Source organism: Eufriesea mexicana, unplaced genomic scaffold (assembly GCF_001483705.2).
Source record: "Eufriesea mexicana isolate 0111107269 unplaced genomic scaffold, ASM148370v2 scaffold4787, whole genome shotgun sequence".
Classification (NCBI taxonomy): domain Eukaryota; kingdom Metazoa; phylum Arthropoda; class Insecta; order Hymenoptera; family Apidae; genus Eufriesea; species Eufriesea mexicana.
The window spans coordinates 372,301-397,157 of NW_016912777.1; the positions used below are offsets into that span (position 1 = coordinate 372,301).

The following is a 24,857-nucleotide window of genomic DNA, read 5'->3' on the forward strand; positions in this document are numbered from 1 at the left end:
TAATAGCAGTAATGCTATTATGAATACTTTCGTTTCTCTGCACATGAATTTTTATATTTTAATATCTTAATAATTTTCATAAATAAATCCCTTAATTCTCTTATTCCTCTCAATTCAATTTCACTCTAAGTAAATAAAATTTATTCCGGAATTAAATAAATACCCAGAAATGTGCAGAAATAATTTCTCTGCGATAATTCGGTCGATAAAAGAAAATATTGCATGGAAAAAAGTCAACTATGGATCGATGACGGTGAGAAATTATCGCAATGACCGGTCCTAATTTACGCCAATTGGGCGTATGCGGCGCGACCATAAGTTACCATGGGTACTAACGATGCCGGAGGACCTGTTTACTTGGCCGTTCAATTGTACACGCACAGGAGCCACAATGTGATGCACACGCGTCATGGCTCGTTTATGGTCGACGATAAATGTCGCCCGGCTCAAAACCGAAATTGCTATTTGTTAGGACACCTAAGACAATTACTGCCTGAGGACGTTATAACCATGCGCGTGCTGTGTAGTTGATGTTATACCCGGACGTAAACTTCGACGCCGGTGCACGGTTCCCGGAGTTTGGAATTTATAGTGAGTGTATGGTAAATACCGGCGTGCCCGAAATGCCTTATTTGTTTTCGGTTTCTGGGTTTCGTAGGGCAGAAGTCGGCGTTAGGTTATGGTAGACGTTAACGTCATCGGGATACGCTACGCGTTCCTATTTTTCAGTTTATTATTACACTATATACCGCATGTTTGTGCGCTGGGTTTACGTGCCACGTGTTATTTGTTACAATAAATTGTCGCGATTTTGCGAGGTCAATTACATAGATTTATTTAGCAACTTACGGTATAAATAATATATAAAATAATTCTAGTATTATATCGTTGTTATTGTTGCATTGCGCTTTGAGAAATATTATGTATCTTAAAAAATCGTATTAATAATGTAGTAATAATAACAATAATAGGTATATATGATACGAATTGCAGTATTAATAATATATAAAATAATTCTAGTATTATATTGTCGTTATTATTGCATTGTGTTTTGAGATATATTATGCATCTTAAAATAAATAGTTAAATAGTATTAATAATATAATAATAATATCAATAGTAATAATATATGATATGAATTGTAGTACTAATAATATATGAAATAATTCTAGTATTATATTGTTGTTATTATTGCATTGAATTTTGAGATATGTTATGTATCTTGAAAAATAGTGTTAATAATATAATAATAATAACAATAATAATAATGTACGATTTGGATTGTAGTATTAATAATATATAAAATAATTCTATTATTATATTGTCGTTATTATTGCATTGAATTTTGAGATATATTATGTATCTTAAAAAATAATATTAATAATTTTAATAATAATAACAATAATAATAATATATGATATGAATTGGAGTATTAATAATATATAAAATATATATAAAATAATTCTAGTGTTATATTGTTGTTATTATTGCATTGAGTTTTGAGATATATTATGTATCTTAAAAAATAATATTAACAATATAATAATAATAACAATAATAATAATATATAATATAAATTGTAGTATTGTATCATTGCATCTTTACTTACTGACTTGTATGATACTGATGTGATTGCTACTGAATATAAGTCCTTCATCCTCTCCATCACTGAAGTTCAGTCACGTGATTAATGGCCGCTATTAGGACCTAACGCATCTCTATGAATCACATGTCCACGCTAGTCCCATTCTTATTTACGACTTCATCCATTAACCTGCTACAAAGGTCTCGGAAATTTATACCATACCGTCCAAAATTAATGAAAAATATTTCTCAAATATTCGAACCGAAATCGAAAAGAAAACCTTCTAACTCGTCGAACTGAAACTGCTCCTGAAACGGACCTCATAGATCATTCAAGATGACCAACTGGCCCCTGTCATTTGTAACATTTGCGTGCATTACGCGAGAATAATTGAACGAAGGAGGAGATCGGGAAACGAAATCGAGAAGCTCGATATTTTCCCGCTGCGATCGATCGAGTTCAGGCCACCCCGTTAGACCTGCTCGTACGATTGACCAAGGCATTGATAATTCACGAAATCCCGGGTTCCCGCGAGCAATCTTGATAATACCGGATTAACAGCTGACCCAAATACAGCAGCTGCGTTGAATAATTGAAAACCGGACAGAAGAAAACTTTTCGCCACTGCGGGATTAATCTAGGAGCTACTTAACGCGTCTGGCCCCGTAGCTCCCCGTTTCATTGCGATCGATGCTGCGCGAATTATGCTCGTGAAAAGTTTCTTGTCACGAGTAATTACGCGATACGTGTCTGGTACTCTGCTGGAAGTTCGAATGATCAAATACAGGGAACTAGGAAGTTACATACTTCCTCTGTATGCACAGTTCAGAGCTCAGGTGTTTGCACGTAGGGAGAATAGGACCTTGTTGGCCATAGTGTACTAAGTTAGGTTAGGTCCACGTTCTCTAACGCAATCGTAGGTTAGAATTTTTCTATTAGTTGAAGGTGTAACATGTGGGAATAGACTTACTGGAATTTGGAAAAATCGAATAAATTATTTTATACACTATTCCTGGCACCTTGTACGTTTCTTTTGCCAAAGTGAACGATGACGTGCCAGAGACGTGATTCTAGATTGGTACATTGAAGAAGGATCAAATTTAGAATTTAACACTAAGTTTACGGACGCTGTATACCTATTTTGTATATTCTGTATACCTAGTTCTAAGGACACCTGTCAAATTGACAGATAAAGGGAATCACGTGCCTTTTGTTTTAACGATTAGTTTAATTTAGAAACAATTATATATTATATTAGCAGTCTTAATATAAGTTAACTAAATCTGTTACCATCGTATAATTGGACCAACCCTTCCATCAAATTGACGGGTTCCGTAAATCTAGTGTTAAACAGGAAATTTTGGAGTCCGAGTGAAATAAGCGTCTAATAAAGGAAAATTTCTTTGAATTTAATCGTGTTACCACGAATCTCGTTTGACTAGCTACCGTGTAAGCGCATATCTGATCCTCCTGCTTTAACTAGGAGAAGCTAGTTTGGCACAGGTGATGATCTGGATCCTAAGGATAACAAGATCACCGTAAAATCCGAGATGAATGGATCACAAATTTTCCGTAACGTGCAATCTCCTGAACCCTATCAGGAAGAATCTTCTATCTACCACGTATAACATCTCGTTCCTTTGCACAGAAAACATCGCTTATATAAACCTTTCATCTATTTTCGAATCGTATATTAAACAAACTTATTTAATACCACTAAAGTCACGGACTGTGTGTTCAATAGGTGAGTCCATGTCATTAAAATGGAGGAATTAATCTACTTCCATGCAAATTTTTCTGTTTGCTGTCAATGAGAACAGCCTTAAGAAGAGTTTTAATTATGACATCGAATTATTATAAATAGTAAAAAGCAATAATTGATTTCATGTCGAGTAGAATTAATTTTAGTTAATCAATTAGTTAATTAAATTAGTAATTAATTTTGTAACTAGTAATTAATTAGGTAGTAGAATTAATTTTGATCAAATATTTTTGACACATGTTCATCCATTTATGATTATTATAGCAACTGTTGTGCTTATTATAGCAGCTGTGTTGGACTCCTATCTAAGACCTCAGATTTGCTGAGATATTAATTGGGATATTAATTAACTGTATCGAGATAAATTTAAATTCTCTCATTTTCATAGCAATCTATTAAATATCTAGGATGACATCTCTGTAGAAAATTCGAAATATTTGTCGTATTTATCGATTTACTTTAATTCCAAATTATGACGAGTCATTAGCCAAGATCCAAGAAAGCAAAATGAAGAATTTTATCTTCTTAATCTTTACATCTCCATCCATCGATCATTAACAGACCCAATCCTCTCAGCCACCGGATAAAGGGATGCATCAGAGCATGCAAAGTCCTGTAGCAACCACCTCGCGTGTCCCCGCTCCCGGAGTCCTTGCACGTTCGTCTTTTCACGTGGACGTCGTAGATTTTTACGAACCAGAGAGCCTATTTAGAAACTGACCCAGAAAGGAGTGCACAAAGACGCGAGGCTTCCACAGAGCTTTTGGTGACGGACAGAAAGCAGACACGGAGGAAACAAGATAAAGATAAGGAAAAAAGCGAGATAAAGAAAGACGCGGTTTCGAAATCCTTCGCGAGACCAGGTCCGAATCAGCCTCTTTATATTCAGAACCAACCGATTCGAGAGGTCTGGTGGAACGAGAAGACATTTGCCAAAGTGTACCTGTACCTTGCAAAGCCTTGGATTCCTGGTCAGCCTTCGAGTGTATCTAAAAGGAATTTCCAATGTAAATGTAGGAACGCATCCATTTTGTTTCCAATCTTAGTAACATCGAGGGTCCCGAGTCAATGGGGGCCTAGTTTATGTCTTTACGACCAGTGTCCCATGACTCACGAACATGTGGACCACGATACGTGGACTAGAGCTTTATGAAACCGGTTCTTTGGCAACCAGAGAGCGCTATAGACCCTTGCTAAAAGTGACACCGTTTTCTCGACATCAGCACCCCTTTTGTACAATAAGCTCTTCGAAACCTGATATAGTGTCTTTCGTTTATTGATAACTCATGATATACCTTTATAACAATTTCTTCATGTTCCTTAATTTTATTTTACTAACAAAGAAATGAGGTAAGGAATAGGATAGGTATCTCTAGGTATCTAGTTTAGATTTGGGTGAGATGTGATGTTGATGTTAGAGGCTGAATAAGGGTTGGTAGTTGCAGTGTGATGTTTCTGTTGTTAGTCCGGATGGAAAAATCGTCCCATTCTTTCGTGGACCTCGTTCATGCTTCCTCGGATGCGTCTTTGTTGAAACTTAGACAGAAAGAGACTGTCAGGAAATTCTCAGAGACTATTATATTGTGGGGGATCCTCCCTCATGGTTGTTGTAGTAGTGGTTGCGACAGGTATCTTCGAGTTAGTGGTGGTACTAGAAAGGGTGAAAAGGGGAGGATGGGATGCGTTTCGTCCTGGGCCTGCTAGTGGACTCGTATCAGTAAGGCTAGCAGGCCCTGCCTTTGACAGGGATACTATTGGAATATTTTATATATAGGAAACGGAGAGGATTTCTGTTTTGTATATAGAAAACGGAAGATTTTCTATTTTATATATAGGAAATTTTATATATAGGAAACGGAGGGGTTTTCTACTTTATATATAGAAAGTTTTATATATAGGAAATGGAGAGGTTTTCTATTTTATATGCAGGGAACAGAGGGGTTTTTCTATTTTATATATTGAGGACAGAGGGGTTTTCTATTTTATATATAGGAAATTTTATATATAGGAAACGGAGGGGTTTTCTACTTTATATATAGAAAGTTTTATATATAGGAAATGGAGGGGTTTTCTATTTTATATATAGGGAACTGAGGGGTTTTTCTAGTTTATATATTGGGGACAGAGGGGTTTTCTATTTTATATATAGGAAATTTTATATATAGGAAGCAAAGGGGTTTTCTAGTTTATATATAGGGAATATAAGGATTTTCTATTTTATATATAGGAAGCGAAGGGGTTTTCTATTTTATATATAGGGAACATAAGGATTTTCTATTTTATATATAGAAAGCGAAGGGGTTTTCTATTTTATATGTAGGGAACAGAGGGGTTTTCCATCTCATATATAGGGGACAGAGGGATCTTCTATTTTATATATAGGAAACGGAGGGATTTTCTATTTTACATATAAGAAATTTTATATATAGGAAACAGAGGGATTTTCTATTTTACATATAACAAATTTTATAAACAACAAACAGAGGGGTTTCCTATTTTATATATAACAAATTTTATATATAAGAAACGGAGGGGACGAACAGGAACCCATCTATTTGCGAGGATGAGAATGATGCCGCCACGATATATATTTGTGTTAATATTAATACTTATTTAGTACGTATTTATATCCTTATTATTTCTTGAAGGGAATTAAAGGCGCTAAGTGACAAGAACTTTCGTTGCTCATCCGCGTGGGCGAGTAACGTTCCATGACACGTTGGAGTCCGAGAAACCATTTACCGATTCCCTCACGCGGAACAATATAAGCCGAGGTGCAGTGACCTATTCCCGAGATGAACTTTGCCACCCGTTCTTCCACAGTCACTCACGCCGTCGCCGTCAGCTAGAACATCGCAAGAAAAATATTTCCTTTCCCGCCTTCCTTTGTTTTCCCAATCCCCTGTCCTCCGGCCCCCGACCTTTTTATTCCACCTATCCCGCTGGCTCAGAGGCGAACGCGTAGGGTTGTTCGAACCCTGACCGAGGGCGTGGAAAAGTTTTTATTGCACGGGTAGCTATTATGATCAGTCGAGGGTAAATTTGCGGATTAATCGGGAATAAGGGATATTTCGACGAGTCTGATGTTATAGTATTGGAGAAGTTTGGAACCTTCTCATGATTTATACCTGTAGTCAAGTTGAAAAGAATTACGAGAATTGAGTATCTACATGGATCATTGTCAATTTTTCATATTATAGATATGGTAAAAATTAGAAGATTTTTGTTTATTTATATAATAAATATTCGTTGGAATTTGAAGGATTTTTATTTATAAGATATATTTATGGTAAATAATTTTGTGGAATTTTATGAATTTATTTATAACACTTGTGGGATTAAAATGAAAAAAGAAGAAATAATCTTCTATTTAATTTCCTGATATGAGATTAAAATGAAAATATATATTTCTATTTTAAATCTTCTGTTCCATAATTCCATTATGGAATTATTGTAGTATATATACATATACATATATTTCTATTATAAATCTGTTTAATTTTCTGAATTATATATGTATATATACATATACTATAATAATTTCATAATGACTCCCTAATATTAATAAAAGAACAGGGAAAACTGGAGACGTAAATAAAATTCCCGAAGATAGATGAAATCCATCTAGCATTCTCCGAGAAATACAGGGTGTCCCAAAAAATACACACTTTGCGTGATCATAAAAACAGTATATATTTAGATGGATTACAGATTAAAGAAAAAATAAATTAGAAATAATAAGGTATTGCAGTGTACATACGATTTTTGGGGGGCACCCTGTATATATCAGAGTATCAAAACAATACACGTCCATTCTTGCCAAATTTCCAAAGAGTCGCCTCCGCCATTTACCTCTCCAGCAAGCATAGATAAACAACCCTCAAAACCATTCTCACCCTCCATCTTCCCGGCAACCCCATTAAAAACGCATCGCGTTGCCAAGACGTACGCTCCAATTACCACCTGCCAGTCTCACCCCACGTTGCAAGACGCCTGGATAAAACAGCACTCCGCGGAACCCTAGCCAGCGCCGTTCCGATCCTCATTATCCTCGTAACACGATCATCAACCGAAATCGAGCCTCGAAGCGAGGCTGCCGGATCCAGGCCCTCGCCGTCAGCCATAAATACACAGCGTCGTTTAGCCGGAATAATTAAAACATTCCCATCTCGGGGCAAACAGAGAGCCACGGCAAAGAAGCCTAGGCGAGGTACGCGGAAGACGGCCGGGGTCTCGGGTTTCCAGCGTCTGGCTGAGCGGAACCGAAAGATGAGTCTGAAGAGCGGCCTGGGAACGCAGAAGGGGGTGAGAAGTGGCGTCGGTTGGAACGCGAGAAAGCAGGGGGGCCGGAGGGGCGCGTGGCGGTGGCAGGGGCTTGATCTCTCGCAGGCTGCGGTAGGGTAGGTCAGTGAACGCGGTTCCAGCAGGCAGCTCCAACGGGAACACCCCGGGACACCCTCTCCGCTCTCGCTCGCTCGATATCTGGAAACGACGCCTGCAAACTCCGCGGGAAGAGGGGCGCAACGAGGGAACCGTGGGTGGCGATGGGCTGGAAACGCTTCCAATCGCTTCTGCGATGTTGCTTGGTATTAGAGGGGGAAGGGTGTCGGGGATGAAGAGTGTCACGGACGGAGAGGTGTTCGTGGTTAATGCGTGTCGGAATTTTCGGCTTCCTCGGCTTTGAGCTTCGCGAAGGGGGTCGGTTCGTTCGGGTCTGGTGACGAGATGTTAGACGAGTGGTTGGCAGGTTCCTTGCATCTTTTGCGGTTCTTTGCTTAGGGGATGGTGTCGGGATGGCTGACTCGGGGAGTATGGAGATTGATGGTCGGGGAATGATTTGGTTTGTTCCATGTGCTTGCTGAGGTTTTGGAGCCTCTTAGAAATGGGTGATTGGATAATTAGGGTGCTATTTCGAGGTTGAGTAATTGAATTTTATTTTTATTTTATGGGGATGGTGTTAGAGTGCGTGACTTGAGGAGCATGGTGATTTATAATTGAGCAATGGTTTGGTTTGGTTTGGTCCTTGTGTCTGTGGAATTTTTAGTCTTCCAGAATAGGGTATTCAAATAATTAAGATATTATTTGGAGATTGAGTAATTGCATTTTATTTTATTTTATTTCTTTTTAATGGGGATGATATTAGAGTGTGTGGTTGAAGGAGTATAGTGATGGATGATTGAGGAATGGTTTGGTTTGGACTTTATGCCTGTGGAATTTTTAGAGTCTTTCAGAAAAGGGTGTTTAGATAATTGGGGTGTTATTTGAAGGTTGAGTAATTGTATTTTATTTTATTTTTTTTATGGGGATGATGGTAGGGTGTGTGACTTAAGAAGTATGGTAATTTATAATTGAGGAATGATTTGGTTTGGTCTCTGTGCCTACAGAATTTTTAGAGTCGTTTAGAATGGAGGATTTGAATAATTAGGGTGTTATTTGAAAATTGGGTTATTGCATTTTATTTATTTATTTATTTCTTATATGGGGATGAAGTTAGAGTATAAAGAGACTTCAAGAGTATAAAGTTGTGAAATTGTTGAAGTCACCTGGTAAATTTGGATAATTAGGATGTTATTTGGGGGTTGCACAATTAGGAAGTATTATAGAATAGCAGTTTGCAAACTGCTTCTGCAAATTGCATGGCAATTATGACATTGCAAAATTGTTTTAATGTATTTGATTTTCGAATCACTAGATAATTATACATATCACAGGACTTAATACCTTATTCAGTAATTGTTTGTTTTTATAATTGGATGCTAAGTGAAAAAATGATATTGATTTGTGTAATTAATATCTGTTATCTAGTAGCAATTAAACAGATATGGTATTCCATGCTTAATCATATTACAGTATCGCTAGATGTAATCGATCATGAAATCACATCTGACAGATCATCCTCTAGATACTACTTCATAGTGCTGACTGTCACACATAATCCCATTCCCAGATGCAATAGTAATATAATACTAGTAATACTACAAGGCCTTCCTTTACACCAAATATAGTAACTATGCAACCAAAAAATATCTTCAAATTTATTATCCAATTTTTATAACTATCTTTTTATAGAAATACTATATTGAACAAATTTTCCGTAGATTCTCCTATTATTAGAATATTATATATTAGATCTAATACATCGGATTTAATATTAAATTTAATATCAATATGCCATATTCCATTTAACACGGAATGAAAAATCGAAGTCAGAAATAGAATAAATTAACAATTATGATAAATATAAATATAAATAATTTAACACAAAAATGTATTTAAAAAGAACCCAATACTATGACAGAATATTTTACAATATAATTTTTAATTATTCTATATTCATCGTTCATTTAACTCGATTCAAATTTAATCAACCTAAAATAATCTCAAAAATCGAATATCAACGAAATAACTTCAACGATGAGACACGGACAAATATCTTTTAATAGCATCCAGAATAACAAGATATTTCTTGAAACTTCACCGGGTCGGTCATAAATTCGAGAAGTCTCTCGGAGATATTAACGAAAGTATAATTTATGCGAGAAATTAATATGCAATGAAACAATGTAACCATAGAATTGCAAGAGTAATACATCCTGTTCATAATTTATCGTCCACAAATTACCCAGGCGTGACTGCCTTTTGTTCCATTTTCCATTAAAACTCTGCTAGATCGATAATGTCCCCATCGTAAGATTAAGTGGGACCCTCGTCAACCTCAAAGAAGATACATTTCATGGCCTGCCGAGCCTCCTCTAATCTCGTATCCCTCTCACCAGGAAAAACATCCCCTGGAAATCCTTATTGCGCCCAGCGACCCACCCTTTGCGATCGTTTCAACCCCGGAAAACTTGACCACGGTAGTTCTCGAAATCACACGAGCATCCGGTTGCTGTCTTGGCGTATAAACAAGCCCTGGTGTCACAAACTTCCCAGCCCCCTTTCGTGTCCAACCCCCGAGGAACTTCCTCCTTTCGTGACTTTAATTAACGATAGTCGCGTTCGATCGAATTTAATTCTGCGAATCTTTTAATTCTCGAATTTTCCGAATTTTCCGAATTTTTCCGATTCGTTAGAAATCCTTGCGTTTTACTGCTTCGCAATCTTGTTCATGGAATTTGCAGCGATTTAATGAAATTTTATCGCAGTTTAGGATAATACTCGATTTAATTTCATGCGAACTTTTTCGGTGAAGTAACGGAGGAAAATTTTCAATGAAAAGCGAGTTTCGAGTTTTCTGCAGGTGAAAAGTCGAAATTAATTTTGCCACCGTGGGTTTACATTTTTAGTAGCTGTACGTAGAAAAACGCTTTGTTTTTGAATAATTTGGTCGTGTTAATATGTAATTTTAAGTATCTTTACCTTTAATTATGGCAGTGATATAATGCATTTGTCTAACAATAACGAGAGGAAACTCTACACTTTAACTTCAATTTCCTGACGATTTTTCACCCTGTATTAACATAATACGTAATTCTAACAAGACGAGAGAATAAAATTTTCGCACCTTTTTCGGAATTTCCCTTTAACCTTTCATCTCTAATACTAACGTGATATTTCTAACAAAAATAACGAGACAAAAGTATTACAGTTTCCATTCAATTTCTGTTCCACGTTGATACAACACGTAAACTGTAACAGAACTATCAGATAAAAAGTTTCATCCATAGTTTCCCAATTAAATTACTCCTGGGACTTATTTTACCTACGTATAGGGGGGAATAAAAAGTGCACGAAAATATTAATTTATTTATCAACGAGACATAAAACTGGTTTAAAAAATTCCAATCTCTGAAAGAATAATTCCCTGCATAATTAATTATATTAAATATAATTTTTACAGTAATATATATATATATAGGGTGTCCAAAAATTCGCCCAAGATTTGAATTTTATGTCACGTGTGCGATAAAGTGTTGCCAACGAAACAGAAAGACACCCTGACAGCTGACAGTTCAGGGTTATTAAAAAATGGAGCAGTGCGTGAAAGAGCAACGCGTTTTTATTGTTGAGCAATATTTGCAATTTTTAATTAAAAACCTGAGTTTTCTGTCAAAATTACTTCTTGCGTGAATTTTGGGACACTGAATATTATTATTTGAATAAGCTTGAATAAAGAAAGTGGTTGGTTAAACATACACACTATATTATATAATATTCTTCTCTACAGAGGACCATTTCTCGCTTTCCCCAATTTTTCTTAAAACTACCCCCACCCCTTCGATCGTCAAAAATATTGCAAACCTATTGGTGGACTATTCGTCGATAAATGTTTCCCCAATAGGCCTGGTTTTCGTTTTGTCCACACATTTTCACTCGCTTTCCATAATTAACAAACCTATTAGTGGACTATTCGTCGATAATTGTTTCCCCAATGGGCCTGGTTTTCGTTTTGTCCACACATTTTCACTCGCTTTCCATAATTTTCCTTAAAACTACCCCCACCCCTTCAATCATTGAAAATATTGCAAACCTATTGGTGGACTATTCGTCGACAAATGTTTCCCCAATAGGCCTGGTTTTCGTTTTGTCCACACATTTTCACTCGCTTTCCATAATTTTCCTTAAAACTACCCCCATCCCTTCAATCGTCGGAAATATTGCAAATCCATTGTGGACTGTTCGTCGACGAATGTTTCCTCGATGGGTCTGGTTTTCGTCTTATCCACACACTTTCACTCGCTTTCTCCTTCATAGTCCTTTTCCGTCTAGAGTAGATCGTCAAAAATATTGCAAATCCATTGTGGACTGTTCGTCGACGAATGTTTCCTCGATGGGTCTGGTTTTCGTCTTATCCACACACTTTCACTCGCTTTCTCCTTCATAGTCCTTTTCCGTCTAGAGTCCTTAACCCTACAATATAAGTATTATATATAATTATACTATAATGGCAGTGTATATAAAATTGTACTACAATAGTAGCATATATAGTTATACCACAATATAAATATAATTCAATAACATAAATCACGAAGATAAATAAATACCGTGAAAAAAGAGTCTGCATCCAGGTCTGCAGCAAAAATAACCAAACTCACCCCAGTTCTCCTACCCACGACTTCTCCTCCAACCCTCTGCAACCACCGGACCAGAACCTCTGGAACCTCGCTTCCTTCCTCGAAGGAAGAAAGGACTCGAAAGAAGAAACATCGAGGGCAGTGAGGTATCCGGAAAAATCTGGCCCCGCATGAATCTCCCTCAGCGACAACGGAATAAATCTGTGTAATCTCTCAGAGACACTCCGCTCTCGTTCCTGGCACGATAGACGAAGGTCATCGCGATAAAGGGACGCGGTTGGAAACGGAGAACTAACGACGTTTGCCAGCGAATCGGGCCAGGATCATTCACGGATCCCAGTCCACGGATCGCAGTCCAGTGAAATCGCGCAGAGATAAGATCTACTTCCCGAGGACCACGTGGCTGATTCCATTGAGGCATCGACGCTGGAAACGTCGGGTGAAAAGGAGGCGACGAATGAACGATGGAGCTGGATCCGGCCTGGCTTTCGGCCGGAATTACACCATCTGGCGAAACGCACGGGATGGAGAACTTGAAAGAAACGCGGACAGATGAAGCGATGACGGAGCTGCTGGTGAGATCTATTCCATCTGCGGAGGCAGATTGAATTTGCATGAGGGATAGCGCCTTCTTGGAAGAAGCTCCGTTCCTTGCCCGGGTATTACCGTGAAAATTAAATAGTCCGTTAGTCAGGGTTTCGATGAATTTGCGAATTGGGTCGTTATTAGGTGTGCTGTAAGGGAGGACCTATGAATGTTTCATCCTAGGATCATGCTTCGACTCGGGGGCTTGGCTTTTAGATCTGTGATGGAGATTCAGCGATTTTTAGGATGTCGTTGGTTAATGTAAGAAATTTTAATTCCTTGGTATTGTAAGGAATTTTCATTATGGTTGATATAAACAATTATTTTCATTGTTTATATAATTCCAATCGTGTTTTCATTTTACGAATTATTAACGTCGAATAACATAATATATTAAGAAATTGTATAAGTTTTAAATACTTTCTTTAGCTACTCGTTGTTCGGGAACAAGCAAATGAGGCCGATGCTCAATGTGTTAAAATCCGAGAATTATTTTTTGAAGAACGGAACGGAAGTTGGAAAATTTTTATTTGATAATTGGATCATTAGGTATTCTACAATTCTCTGACATGGTCTAATAATTTCAAAGTTTCTTTGAGGAGAACATTGATAGCTGATTATTACAGTTGATTATAGTCCTAATATGGATCTAATCAATCATAATGTAGCAGTGTAATTATCACCCTTCCGATGGATTCCAGGTTCAAGAAGGTTCGAGGATTTTCCTGTAAGCTCTCAGTAAATCTTCCGCTTCCTCTATAAATATAAAATTTCTAGGCTTGCTAATAGTATCCTCCATATGAGACAGGTCCTGCTAGGTAGTCTTACTGATGAGTCCACTATCAAGTCCCGGACGAAACGCATCCCTGCCTTGAGTCCTTCTACCTGTTACCCTATCATAGCAAGATGATCATCAGGATACCACTAGGCAGTACGTAGGAACCACAAGAAATGTTCATACCCCCCTGGGGGACCCCCACATGAACGAAAATTTTTAAAATAATTTTATATTCCGCTTTCCTTTTATTCCACTGTTACTCTTGAAACGAGTCCATTAGCAGGCCCAGGACGAAATGTACCCCTTCCTTTTTCCGTTCATCCCCTCAACCACTACCATCAGCAGTCGAACCCCCACCATCTACCATGGGACAGGAGACCCCATAATCCTCCTTTATTTTAAAAAGAAATAAGAAACTATTCAAAGAGATTGATTGAAAAGAAATTCCAATTTATTTTTCCTGTGCTGAATATATAGCTCTACTAACTAGCTAGGTACCTAGTCCTGATCTGAGCCTCATCAATCACGTTAATCCCCGTTTCAACAAAGCGTAATAACAAAAAATTCCGCTTTTACTTATAAAACCGTATCTCAACTATTTTTCCAAAGTAGTTTCACCTATCTTCTAAATAAAACACTTATTTTCCATCCGATGTACATACCTAGGTAGCTAGGCCTGCTTAATTAGATAGCTAGACCCATCTGAACCTTATCGATCAAACCAACCCTCCTTTTCGGAATTAACCCGCTCTCTGCCATCTAATGACAGACACCATTGACTGCTAACTGGTGATAATTTAAGGAACACAGTCATCCACGGTTCTCTGCAACGGGGGAACAAAGGGCAGATAATTCAATGAGCAGATCCAACCGTTGGAAACGTAATTCACTCCGCTTGTGAATCGAACTATGGCGTGATAGATGACACGCTGGAAAATGTTTAAACAAAACGACAGACCCGATTTCCATTTATATCGTTCCCCTAGCCAACTGGAAATTCATCGCCGTTTCAAATGAAGTCATAAATACTAGCTACGATAAAAACCAGGATCATCACGCGCACCGTTCCCTGGCTCCCACTGGCTCTTATTTACTAGCCTGCTCTCGCTTCGTTGTTGCTGGGTGCATCAGATTATCTATTTGCTACCTAATGGCGGCTGTTAGCTCGAGGCTTAGTTCGTGGAACAGTCTATGCAGCTGATGGTATATTCATTTCTGATTATCTTAATTTAGTGTTAAATATATAGGAGACATCCTGGCTGACTTCATGGCTAACTTCTTTCGAAATTCTTGGATTCCATGGATCACATCGCGATTTTATTCTAAATAAACTGATAATTGATCGAAGTTGATGTTGATGGATGAAACAATCACTGTTTTCATTCTTTTCTAGTATTGTCATAGTCCTTTCTGGCATCCGCGACTAGTTGTCCAAGAATGGAATGATCACTGTTAGACCTAGTCCAAAATAGAGGTTTGGCAGCAGAGCAGAGTTCTGCTAATCTACCGTGTCCAAACTTGGCAGTCATTATGCCGTGCACATTGTCTCCCGTCCTTAATACCATAAATTTATAACTCTTTTAGACTATTTAAAGTCGTAGACGGTGAAGCTGAATGAGCCAAATGAGTCTAGATCCAGCACCTAGTCACCGACTATTTCAGGTGTGATTTTCAAGAATCTATTTTCACCCAAAACTGACTAATGTACCCAGCTAGGTGTCATTTACTATGTTAGCCACTTGTGCGACTATATTTAAATATTTTACGAATATTTCGCAATTTTGTAATTATAGAAATAGGTATCTAAATATTTATCTGAACATTTTTCTGTGATGATTTAACCATGTACATAGTATTGTGGGAATTGTGAGCGTGGCGTGATTAGAGTATAGGATCACTGCCTGTGACAGTACCTCTTGTGTAGGTATGACTGTAGAGTACATGGAAACGATTGTTAAAAATAGAGGATAATAAAGAGCGATTTCGGGTTGGGCTACAGCTTTCAGAGTGTTATCTGTAGTGCGTACGGAGGATAAGTGACCACGTGCAAAGATCACACGAAAGGGATATTTATGGTAGTGTCGAATGTCTCCTGCATTCTCTTCTCTTAAGAGTGAAAGCCTAGAAAGGCGTCTGAGTATTTAGGATGTGATCTACCGAAGGCAAGACTGTGACGAGTACGTGAGAAACGCGCGATTGAGAAAGAGAGTATGAGTATGAAAGAAGACAGAGTGCAAGGTTTAACACGTTAACACGTTAGGCACCACGTCGGTCCCTAGGGACCGGCGCTAGACTTTCCTTTCAGGCCTCGTTGGTCAGGCCTTTTTGTCTTTATTATCGCTGCGCGCGTGTCGGTCCTTGCATACTTGGAAGGGTCCGCATGGCAGCTAACTGTGGCGTGAACGGAACGCCTTTGCTCCCTTATTTAACACGTTAAACGCCACGTCGGTCCTTAGGGAGGGAGCACTGGACTTTCCATTCAGGAACGCCGCAGTTAGCCGCCATGCGGGCCCTATGGGGCCGTGCGGACCGGCGAGGCCTGAACGGAAAGTCTAGTAAAAACCCCCCACCCTAAGGACCGGTTTGGCGTATGACACGTTAAACGCCACGCCAGTTTTACGTGCCGTTCCGTCCACGCCACAATTACCCGTCATGTGGGTCCTTTCGGGCCTAAACAGAAAATCTAGCGCTCCCCTCCTTAACCACTTGCGTTATAAAGACGTGCCACGCACGTCGAGGTGCTTTTGTTCCAAAGCCACCAGCGACGTGTATACCACGTCAATGTAACGCCTTACCACATGTTATATCGTAGAACGCGGCACGGCAACCGAAAGTTAAATCGTAGCGCAAGTGGTTAAGGACCGACGTAGCGTTTAACGTGTTAAACAAGGGAGCAAAGCCGTGAAACGGAACACTTCTTTGAGAGATAGTCAGTGTAAAAGTCGTAAGCTTAGAATGAGTTAATTCACGACAAATTATATTTATTATTTACCACCGTCGTTTTGCAATTTTGCACCCACGAATCTTACAGTATTTATCTATCATAGTGTAGAAGCTACGCAGCATCAACACCCTAGCCAATACCGCGACACCAAGTGTGCTAATGAGGATTAATTAAGAAGCTGACGAGCAATTTCTTCCAATCGATTTCTCATTTCCTGTGAAAAGTCGAGCCACCCAGAGTGTTCAATTTTTCCTCTGACGAAAGACTAGCAGACCCTATCTGGACAGCAGATAGGCGGTTTCCGCCTGGAGAATCGAGCCTGAAGAACAGATCGCTCGCCCCTCTCGGTCGTGTCTTTAATAACAAACGCGGCGAGGAAGAATGACATTAATTCCCGGCGTCTAATGCAATTTGTTACACGACAAACGACGCCGAGGAAAAAGGATGGGCTTCAAACTGTTCTTCCTCACGGCAAGCCAATCTTTCCTTGGTCTTTCGTCGCTGGGTCGAGAAGATTGATTCGATATACGGCTCCATGGAAGTACCCTTTTCTTCTCACTCCGAAAGAAAAAAGCGAGAAGAAGGGAATGGGAAAAAAAAGGAAAACGAATTTCATTAAGCTCGCGACTGAGAGCTTTGAAACAGAATCATCAGAGATTTTATTAGCCCGGATTTTACGGACCATCGTTGCCAGTGTAGGCTAATGCAATATGCTTTGCCTGTTAAGGACAGATCCGCTCTCATCAACAGTTCTGGACCACGAATTCGTGTTTGTCGGTGAGACAGAGCACGAAGTTTTGGAATAGGAAGATATTTTCTTTGGTGAGATCCAGGGAATGGTGAAACAGGTGTTTTGGGGGAGCTTCACAGGTCTCGGAGATCAGTACTAGGGTCTAGTGACATTTATTCTTACAGGAGCTTCGTTACCTTAAATTGAAGATTGTTTTATATAGGAAAATCAGTTCCAGGTGAAAATATAGTAGAATTCAAAATTCAATAATATTTATAATTTTATTATAATATAATGAAATTCAATAATATTTAACCCTTTACCTTTGGCGATTTTTTCGTTACAGAAAAATAGTAATTCGAAGACTTTCTGCTATAAGGTCGTAGAATTATTATTTCAGACGTAGAATTATTTCACTTCGATATTTCACACATCATACGGTAATTGTAAATTTGATATATTAATTAATATCCATCTTTAAAAACTGATTAAATGGCGACTGAGAAGCATCCTCTCGAGTGCAAGGGGTTAATATACATACATTGATGGATGTATGTACATATGTGTGCATCAATATATTCGGTATAAAATAATGAAAAATTTGGAATCATATAGCGATAGTTAAAATGCGGTAGGATTAATCAAAATTGACATAAACTAGTTCCGGAAACCACGGGAATCAGCTCGATTCATCCCCCAACAATGGGATCTGGAAATGCACAAGTACGGGGTTATGGGATTTCGAACTCAATGACTCTGCAACTTTGGGATCCAATTCAACTCACTTTCGGACCGTGGTGAACTTCGAGCTCTGAAGCTCTGAAATAAAGTCATGGAACCTGGAACTTCAGAAGTACAGAGACGTGGACTATGCCCCACTTGGAAACTTCATTATTTCGAAATCCTGAAACCCAGAACTGGTCACCTTTAGGTCATGGCATTTGATCAAGCTTGTTTTTCGAAGTGATCAAACTCCATGAACTCGTAACACGTAACAGTCCCCCATTCTAGGAACTCGATTTCATCTATGAGAAATAGGATATAAATAGAAAGGACGAGAGTTATAGTGATCTCATTAACTAAGTCCTGTCATTGAATTGAGCTAACACACTGACTGTGTCTGAGCTTGAAATAGTGAAATAAAAGACGTATCATAATAGCCTGTCATAGCAAAACCTAATACACCTTATCTTTAGGCCATAGAGTCTCAAACTCTGTGAATCCTGAGATTCTAAACTCGTTTAGGTCATTTCTCAGATTTAAATCTCGAATTATATGAATCTTCTGACACATGATCTGCGTTAGGACCCAAAATTCGAAGTCTACGTTTCAAACTTTAGGCTTGAGGTCTAAGATCCCAAGTTCCAAGTGTCAAAGTCAGAATGAGGCATATTATTGGCTTAGAGTCTAAGGCCATAGTAGCCTGTCATAGTGAAACTCAATGCACCTTATATTTAGGCCATAGAGTCCCAAACTCTGTGAATCCTGAGATTCTAAACTCGTTTAGGTCATTTCTCAGCTTTAAACCTCGAATTCCATAAATCTTCTGACACATGATCTGCGTCAGGACCCCAAATTCGAAGTCTACGTTTCAAACTTTAGACTCCAGATCTAGGATCCTAAATTCCAAGTGTCAAACGTCAGAATTAGGCAAATTCTTGGCTTAGAGTCTAAGGTCATGGGTCTAAAGTAGATCCCATGTAATTGGAATTACTTGGTTCAGGCTTCTAAGATCTAGAGATGTCCCCTGACAGATACCAAAGTACCAGGATTGTGGAGTTCAGGGTTCCACGACCCTAAGGTAGCATAGGTCAGGTTTCACAGGTGCAAGCTCATGAATTTTGAGATATCATGGTGCAGAAATGCTCCGAACAAGGCTCCACAATTCTAGGTTATGGAGATCGGGCTCCCACAATGCCAGATTGTACATTTGAATCATAGAAAGGTCAACGTTAATGAGCTAGATCCTAACACTAGCAATTAAGGCTCTCAATCAGGGTCTGAATTGAAATCTTGCCTAATTCATCGAATCTGAACATTCCGAGACTTAAAATCGACCAAACCACAAATAAACTATTCCCACGATCTTCTCAGTCCATGCAAATTTTTCCCAATTTTCCATTTAATAATTAACGAGAATAATATAATAACAATGACACACTGAATTCAAATCTATCCCCAAAAATTTTCGATTTGAGAATGGAAGTAACGAAGACGAAGCAAATATTTTGCTGTCAGTTCTGTCAATTGACACATTGTAGTCTCGAACACCATCGATCTTTCGACTTCTTTATAATTACAGCGGAGCCATAGCAATTAACGGTGTAACTCTCGAATTACGATCCTCCAGCCCGAATCCAATTAACCAGTGCAAACAGCGCGAATATGTGTTTTCCGCTCTCGAACCTAATCGCTCGTGCCCGTAAAACAGACCGTGTCCGTTCGAAGTCATTCTGAAATGTCCCCTCTGGGAAGCTCTTGCCGTTTAATCGACTCGCAGCAGTCACGAAGCATCCGGACTATCGAGATTCATTCGATCTCGTGGAACGACGATGGGGCACGCATTGAATTCGTCGCTGTGTTTGTCCTTACCTGACCGTCCGAGCAATGAGAATCTTGACGGTAATACTAAGTAGCTGCACGTTTCGAATATACAACGTGTCGAGAAAGTACCTGATTCACTTTCAGCTAATGAAAATTCCTTCTTCGTTGGACAATAAATATATTTTCAGCAATTTTTAATATTAAATTGTTCCAATACTGAGTGCAGTATTGAATAGTAATGGCAATTTTAATATAGTTACATAGGGTGGGCTAAAAGTATGTACAATAATTATATTACGTATAAGGTACCAGTTCAGTAAATTTGTAAATAATAATTTTAAGAAAAATTCGGTTTATAATGAAGATAGTAAATTTAATAATAATTGTATACTCGGTTCTTTCTATCACTTGTATTTTGTTGAAATATGAAAATTATTTCTTATCTCTTAGGCAGAAAAATTTATTATTATTCTCAGAAATGATAACAGTAAATTTAATAAAAATTTTATACTCGGTTCTTTCTATCACTTGTATTATGGTGAAATTTGAAAATTATTTTCTATCTCTTAGGGAGAAAAATTTATTATTATTCCCAAAAATTCAGTGATATTTATTAGATTAGCCACCAAACATTTTGTTACGCCAATTATTATTAAATAAAATATTTACTGCAATTGTAAGAGAAACAGGAATCTTAATTTAACCTTAGATACCTTCAATCTTCTGTCTCTATAATTTTATCCCACACACTCGCATCATTTCACAGATCATTTCAAAGACAACATTCAAATTCAGAATTAAGAAACACAAAGAATCACTGAACTCGTTTCTCATAAGCGTCGCGAGACCGATATTAACCTCAAGACAATTCTATCGGGGTTAACGCGACCCAAAGACCCCATTGTATCACTCCATTGTTACACAACGAAGCTACCGGTGGAAAAATAAATATGTCGGTGTTAACAATTAAGGGAGCACGGGTGCTGGTGCAATTCACGGTGTTGGCGCGCGTAGCCGGACAAAAGCGGCGCGTAATCTTCGTTCAACAGGGCCGCATATTACGCGAAAGTGGGCCACCGTCGTCCCCTTAAGCCCGACTCACGCCAGCGTGTTTCGCCGGGGCACGAGCTGCCCCTTTCCCCCCACTCCCAATTATGCCGCGTTATGGCGCGATTACGGAGACAGAGGCGACATCGTTTCTGCACTGGTCCGCAACGGTTCCAGTCGCCCTGCGCCTTGTTACCACGCCCGAAGTACGTGGTAATTGAATCGAGGATACACCGACGATTATGGCTCGCGCGCTGTAAATTTCGATCATTGTTCCCCTGCTAGTTCTTAGGAAATTTTGAAATTGAATCTTTAGATAATTTTCTTTATTTTTTGTATGAGGGACTGGATCTGATTAGTGGATTGCAGTGTGATGCAATTGCATACAATTGTGACTGTAATTAGTACAATATTTTCATAAAGACGCACTTCCAAGAATCAAATTTTGGAATTTTATTGGTAGGGTTCAGATACGTTTCTATATAGGGTGTCTCGATAATTGTGAGGAAATAGGTGTGACTGTAGAATAGATATTCATTTTTATAAATAAAATTTCCCTTTTTAACCTTTTAATAAATAATAAAATAATAAAATACCTTTTTATAGATAAATTACCTTTTATAAATAATAATAAAATACTACAATTCTTGGAACACTTTGTTCATAATTAATAAGAATATAATATAAATTTTGGTGCAAAAGTGAATAAGAAGTAGAAGGTAAAATTAAACCCAAATTCTACTAGATCCAACCAATAACAGAATTTTGAAAAATAATTTTTATCCATAAATCTATAATTAAATTTCGCTGTTTTAAAAATGAACGAGTTATCTATTTTCGAATCGTACTGTACAGGTGTTAAAAATGATACCATGTACCCAAGAAACCTCAAGAGCCATTAAGCAGAGCTGCCAAGGAAGAGGAGCTTCTGCATTACCAAGAAAACAATAAAGTAATCAAAAATTCTTTATTGACCAAGCTCGGCCAATTAAGTCGATGATCTGCAAAACAAACTTTCCACCATCTCTTAGTATCAATTACAACGAAACAGCGTCCATTCTTCCTATCATAGATAGTTAGACCTGGACCAACAGTTTCTTATCTTCGTTAAAAGTTTCGAATTCGCTGGCTGCGCGAAAACTCGCGCGGTTTTTCGCCATCCCAACGCGACGCTTGTCCACGCTGACTCCAGGGAACGGGTGAAACCGTCATAAAGTTTTACCACTGGCGAGTTGAAGCGGTTGGATGCGTTCCTCTAGCGCTAGGTAGCCCTATTCCGCAGCGGTGAATTTTTCAGGACGCTTAGAAACGCGGCTTAAAATAGACACCCCTGGCTGAAGCGTTGTTTTCGACTGTACAGTCTGCTAGGGAAATGGGATTGAATAATGTTCCTAGTAACTAGGACTTGCTTGCAATCGGAATCTTATTCTTCAGCTAGAGAAGTGGACGCCTACGTGGATTAATGGAGATCTGGATTAACGGATCTTTTAATTACCGTTGACTGGCATATAGTACACGATATGCGTGACTTAGATGGATAGGTGACTGTGCAGGGCTTCGACGACATCGCTACCAGAGGTCTCTGAGAATTCACGAACCCTTCTAGATTAGGCGATACATCTCCTTATTTAAATTTTGAAAAGACTATGACTAAAAGCAGATGGAGAATAAAATAGGATTTTTGTTCATTTTTAACTTCTGTTTTAGGTAGATTAGGATCATGTATCAGCTTGGGTCTAGGATATTTTTGGGGAACCTAGGTATAGATTGTGATTGTCGAAAATGTCACTAGACACCTTTTTGATTAGGTGATACATCTTCTGATTTAAATTTTGAAAAGACTATGACTAAAAGCAGATGGAGAATAAAATAGGATTTTTGTTAATTTTTTACTTCTGTTTTAGGTAGATTAGGATCATATATCAGCTTGGGTCTAGGACATGTTTGGGGATCCTAAGTATATTAGGAAAAATCAATATAATTTACGATATTATGTATCATTATATATTATATATATACCGAGTGTATTGATTCGTTTCACTGGGTTAGATTTCATCCTCTAGCTAGGAAATCCTTCTGATCTGTCGAAAATGTCACTAAGCAATTATCGTAATGCTTGAGCCATAGCTCTCCGAGTACCCAGAGTACTCCACCTGTACCCCAAAATCTAGCGAATCTACTTTCCAGCTCTCGAATCCTAGGGAGTGACAAATTGGGTTAAATTCCACTGTCGTCTTTTAATCAGCCCATTCAGGTAAGTCAATGATAGCCTTGGAAGTCTCTCGGTATCTTCACATGAAAACCGTTCTTCAATCTTTTCTTACCAATGTAGGATAAAGTCAATCTCTCTAAATAGACCTACAATGATACTGAATAACAAAGAATATTAATTAACGATTTTCCAATACTCTTCACACTTTCTGAAGAATAACAATCTTCACTCTACCTCAGACTGTTCTAGCCATAAGAAAATCCATCTTTTACTTTAAATCCATTTTTTGGCTTTCTGCAGTCATCCACAGAAATAGACACTCACTGTCAGTGATCAGTAAAAATTAACACTAAATCTACCATGGTCAAATAACCGGAGACTGGAAAAGAAGCGGAAGCTTTAAGAAATGGAAAAACAGGAGACATTGAGAAAATGATTGTACGAATATTGGAAGAAAAATAGTGAAGACGAGTGATTCGAAGTGAAAACCTTGAACTCGGAATTTTGAATGAAAGTTTGGAAAATGGTGATTTAGATAATGGTAAGTTTAGTGTTAAACAAAACTGAAAGAATATTTTTACTTTACTAATATCTTTTGCACGCCCTGAAGATCCTTAATTCTCTTCTGGTATAATCACTTAGGTCCTCAAACTTCAAGGCAGATAATTCTTCATCTCTTTTCATCAATATCATCAGACACTGACCAACGATCCATCCAAATACATTTATAGTGCCACTAAACTTGTATCAAATCTGTGCTGGAGTACCAAGACTGAGTGGGTGATCCATCAGCACCTTTTCCTTCCACTGAAGACCAACAATTCTTTCCTAATACGATGAGTCATGATCCTTCAGCCATAAGGATTCTTCAATCGTAAATAGACACGTAATAACATCGAACAAAATGAATTTTCTTGGACCTAATTAACCCTCTGCACTCGGCGATCTTTTCGTTATAGAAACATAGTAATTCGAAAACTCTCTGCCATATAGTCGACGATATTTTCAAAATGGTAAATAATAAATGCAAATTAACAATAAGACGTAGAATTATTTTACCTCGATATTCAACGTGTCGTTGGGCATTTTAAATTCGAGATATTAATGAATAACCATCTTTAGAATCTGATTAAATGTTGATTGAGGGTCGCCTCTCGAGTACAAAGGGTTGATCTCTGCGTGAATTTCAAAATTGAAATATCTCTCAAACTCTGAAGACCCACAGCTCCTCTTCTATTCAACCCGTTAAATTTCCCCCTGGTTCCTCGCTTTATTCGCTTTACTCGCTCCATTTTGCCACATAATCGGACGGTATAGCGGTATTTCCATCAGTCAGCCAGGAGCAGAGTGACGAATCAAGCGTATTCGCGGCTATAACGGGGATTCGATATTTCCCGAACCGTATGAATTCGTCGGCGTGTTCGATAGGCCGACAAGTAATTGCGTGTGTACACTTAAATCGGCCGCGGGGTTGAAGCTTCCTGCATCTTGATAGACGAGCGCATCGATCGTACGAAAGCGGAGAAGCCGGTGAGCATCGACCAACCAACCTAAATCCGGCTGACTGCGCCCGAGCACGCGAACCCTTCAGCTTTCGCCTCTCGGACGCGACCGCTTTCTCGTTCTGGAGCTTTGCTTTATCTAAACTGTGCTCGA

General features: G+C 38.4%; 1 protein-coding gene across 1 annotated transcript in view; it reads left to right on the forward strand.

The window, feature by feature from the left end:
• LOC108551618 (octopamine receptor beta-3R) overlaps positions 1-22,946 on the forward strand; it is a 48,631-nt gene extending 25,685 nt beyond the window's left edge. Inside the window, exon 4 of the mRNA XM_017905845.1 lies at positions 22,894-22,946. Coding sequence (XP_017761334.1) covers positions 22,894-22,946 — 53 coding nt within the window. The remainder of the gene's footprint in view (positions 1-22,893) is intronic.
• Positions 22,947-24,857: the final 1,911 nt, after the last annotated feature.